Below are 3,526 nucleotides of genomic sequence, written 5' to 3' on the forward strand. Positions count from 1 at the left end.
ATGGAACTTACTACCTTGTTAGAAGACATTGCATAGGTGAATAAAACAATAGAAAAGTGATTAAAGGTTTGGTATAATAAAGTGTCAAATTTTGAGTATGGGATGGAACTTCACAGAGTAGTTTATCCTTGTGGCTTAATTAATAAGAAGTGCAAAGGCACTGATCTGGGAAGTTCGGCTACTATAGTCAGGGAGAACTACCCTAACCTGGTTGGCTTGCATCATGTCTTGAATGAAGCATAAGAGCATATTACTGATATTGTATGCTGGGTCCATTCTGGCCACTATGCTAAAAAAACTTCATCTTACATTGCTCTTAAAAAGGATATTTGCTTATCTCCATTTTATGAATGGAGAAACAGATACCAGAAGATGTTAAGCTGCCCTTAGTTGTAAAATACTGCCTATGTTGCACAACTTACTTGACACTCTGTTTTTACATTTTAGTGTTAGACAAGCACATCAATTCATAATGATTGAAGACAATAAGGAGAACAGAGACCATTCCCTAGAAAGGGGAAGAGCAACTCTTATTTTTTCCTTAAAGAATGAAGTTGGAGGACTTATAAAAGCCCTGAAAATATTCCAGGTAAACACTTTCCATATCTCTGCATAAGATTCCTGAATATGAACCTCTAAAGTGATATTTAAAATATAAATGATTATAAATTATTTAGAAATGGGGATCAAATTTTATTAAGAATGTCAAATATTGCTTTAAAAGGGCAAATAATAGAAATAATTTAAGAGAAACTACAAAAGAGCTAATAAAGAAATAGGAGAGGAAATATTCACTTCACATATTTCAAAGAAGCAAATTTTAAGAAATCTGTGATAAATTGTATAGGCAAGAACAGACAGGAAAGGATGAATGAAAATGGGGAACTCAGGAAGGAATCAGGAAGAGTGCTCTTATGTTGTGGTCAGATACCTTTGAATAATCTACAACTCATAGCGACCCTATGAACAACAGATATGAAGCTAGCTCCCCTTACTTCTGCTCCATTCTCACAGTCTCTGCTATGCTCAAGTTCATTGTTACAGTCACTTCGTCAAGCCATCTTGTTGAAGGCCTTCCTCTCTTTCTCTGACCCTCCACCTGATGTCTCTTTCCAAAGACTAGTCCCTCCTGCCAACATTCTCAAAGTAAACAAAATGTGTATAGACTGTGGAATGGAAAACTAAATGCTTAACCCAAATTACAAATTGCAAAGACAATGTGTGATACTGTTTTTCATATAGTAAAAAAAGCAAAGATTCTACAATCATATGTTCCCTACCATCCGTGCATTTGGCAGCCACATACACCTTCTGTGTGAGGATAAATTGATGCATTTGTATAGTGAAACAATCTGGTAATAAATGTGAATCTTAAAATGTTCATATGCTTTTACTCAGTTTAAATTTGTTTTAAAGAAAGAAAGGTCAGGTAAGCAGGGCACAAATGTTTATTAAATACCTACTATGTACCAAATTGCATCTCAATATCAAGAAAACAAAAATTCTTACCATTAGATCAATAGACAGCATCATGATGAATAGAGAGGAGATTGAAACTGTCAACAGCTTCATCTTGCTTGGAGCCACAAGTAATAAATACTCTTGGTACCAGCAGCCAGGAAATAAGGAGACACATTGCAGTGGGAAAAACTGCAGTTAGGGAACCCCTCCAAATTATTGAGGAGTAATGATGTCAGTTTAAGGACTAAGGTGCATCTGATTAGGATGGTCTTTCTGATTACTTGCTATGGATCTTAGAGCTGGACAATGAACAGGGATGACAGAAAAAGAAATCACACCTTTGAGCTGTGATGTTGGAGAAGAGCACAGAACATCCCATGGACGGCCAAGAGAACAACCAGATATATCTTGGAGATGGTGCATCCAGAGTGCTCTTTGGAGGCAAGAATGATGATGCCATATTTTGGGCAAGTTGTTAGGAGAGACATTATGTCTTTGGAAAAGGACATGATGCTTGAAAGGGTAGAGGTCAGCAAAGGAGAGCAAGACCCTCAACTAGGTGGATTGACACGAGGACTCCTGCGATGGGCTCTTGTGTGTCAGAAAGTGTGAGGATGGGACCGGATAGAACAGCGTTCAGATCTTTTGTTCATAGGGTCGCTATGAGACATACTAGACTCGACAGCACACAGCAACAACATGTACCAAATGAAGGTATTAGTGGTAGAGTTCTCTTCTTCCATGTAGAAAAACCTCAGTTACATTTCTGGTTAGTGTTTTTCAAATGCAGCCACTACCCATCTACTAATGGAAGCATGAGTGTTGCTGTGATTCTGAGTTTCCAAACTAAAACAGGGTTGGAAGAAGACCCTCTTTATCTATTTCTAGAAATTATTTGAAACCCTTATGGGTCACAGGAGTCTGATCCTGCTGTGTACAGGGTCACCATGAGTCAGGACCTGACATGATGGCAGCTAACAACATGGGCCAGATGCTGTGTAGATACTAAAGATGTGAACAAGTCAGACATAGTATCTGCCCTCATGATATATAATCTAACAGGAAAGACAGATAAAGCAAATAATTACATGTTTGTGAAATGACCTGACAAAGAAGTACAAGTATTTGAATTTGGGGCAACAATGAATTGGAAGTCTAACTTAATTTAAGCAGTCAGAATACAAAAATAAATTACTTTTAGAAACTAAAAATTATTGGCAAATTTCTTATGCTAAGGTGATGGGAGTAGGAGTGTCAGAGACAGTGAGATTGGCTCAAGATAAGGTAGGGGTCAGGGCTATTGTACATGGGTCATTATGAATCACATGCAACTTGAGGCACATAACAACAACAAGGTAGTGGGCAGGTTTCAGTGAAGAAGGGAACCTAAAGAAGAGTTGATGTCTTTAAATTGTGGTGTTGGTAATGAACATTGACTACACCATGAACTGCCAAAAGAACAAAGACATCTGTCTCAGAAGAAGTTTCAGCCAGAGAGTGCCTTGGAGTCAAGGATGGTGAGACTTCATCTCGCACACTTTGGGCATGATCCTCCCCATTAGATAGTGCTTTTGCCATACTTATGCACATCCCAATTTTTGTGCATATCCTTATAGAATATATTCTTTATGTACATACCCTACTTATGTACAAGCCCAACTTTTAAAATGCATATACCCTACTGATATGTACACATTATTTATATAAATGTATATATTTTTCCCCTAAGCACTATGTTTTAAAACTTACTTAACGCTCTGCAGCACTCAGGAGCAACAATTTCAGAAAATGCTGTATAACTTGGGAGAGACTGGAGAGCATTATACTGCATGAACTAACACAATCTCTTTTTTTATTGGGAAAAACATATTGTGGGTACAAGGAGGTGAGGGTTGGGAGCAGAAGGGTGAGGATGGTCCAGGATGCAGCTGCAGAGCTGCACAGTTTGGTCGGTGGGGGGAGCAAGTGAAGGAAATGATGAGGGTCCAGTGGGGACCAGATGCTACAGAGGAATGACAAGCATTTTCCACTAGTAATTAAACCAACTGTCTTATTGATTTGGGAA

The 3,526-nt window shown here is 38.3% G+C and overlaps 1 protein-coding gene across 1 annotated transcript in view; it reads left to right on the plus strand.

Moving 5' to 3' along the window:
- Positions 1 to 455: 455 nt before the first annotated feature.
- TPH1 (tryptophan hydroxylase 1) overlaps positions 456 to 3,526 on the plus strand; it is a 27,604-nt gene continuing 24,533 nt past the window's right edge. The window contains exon 1 of the mRNA XM_006892030.1: positions 456 to 589. Within this exon, the coding sequence (XP_006892092.1) occupies positions 473 to 589 (117 nt within the window). The 5' untranslated portion in view covers positions 456 to 472. The remainder of the gene's footprint in view (positions 590 to 3,526) is intronic.

The sequence above is a fragment of the Elephantulus edwardii genome, unplaced genomic scaffold (assembly GCF_000299155.1).
Source record: "Elephantulus edwardii isolate Elephantulus edwardi_28Jun2011 unplaced genomic scaffold, EleEdw1.0 scaffold00109, whole genome shotgun sequence".
Classification (NCBI taxonomy): Eukaryota; Metazoa; Chordata; class Mammalia; order Macroscelidea; family Macroscelididae; genus Elephantulus; species Elephantulus edwardii.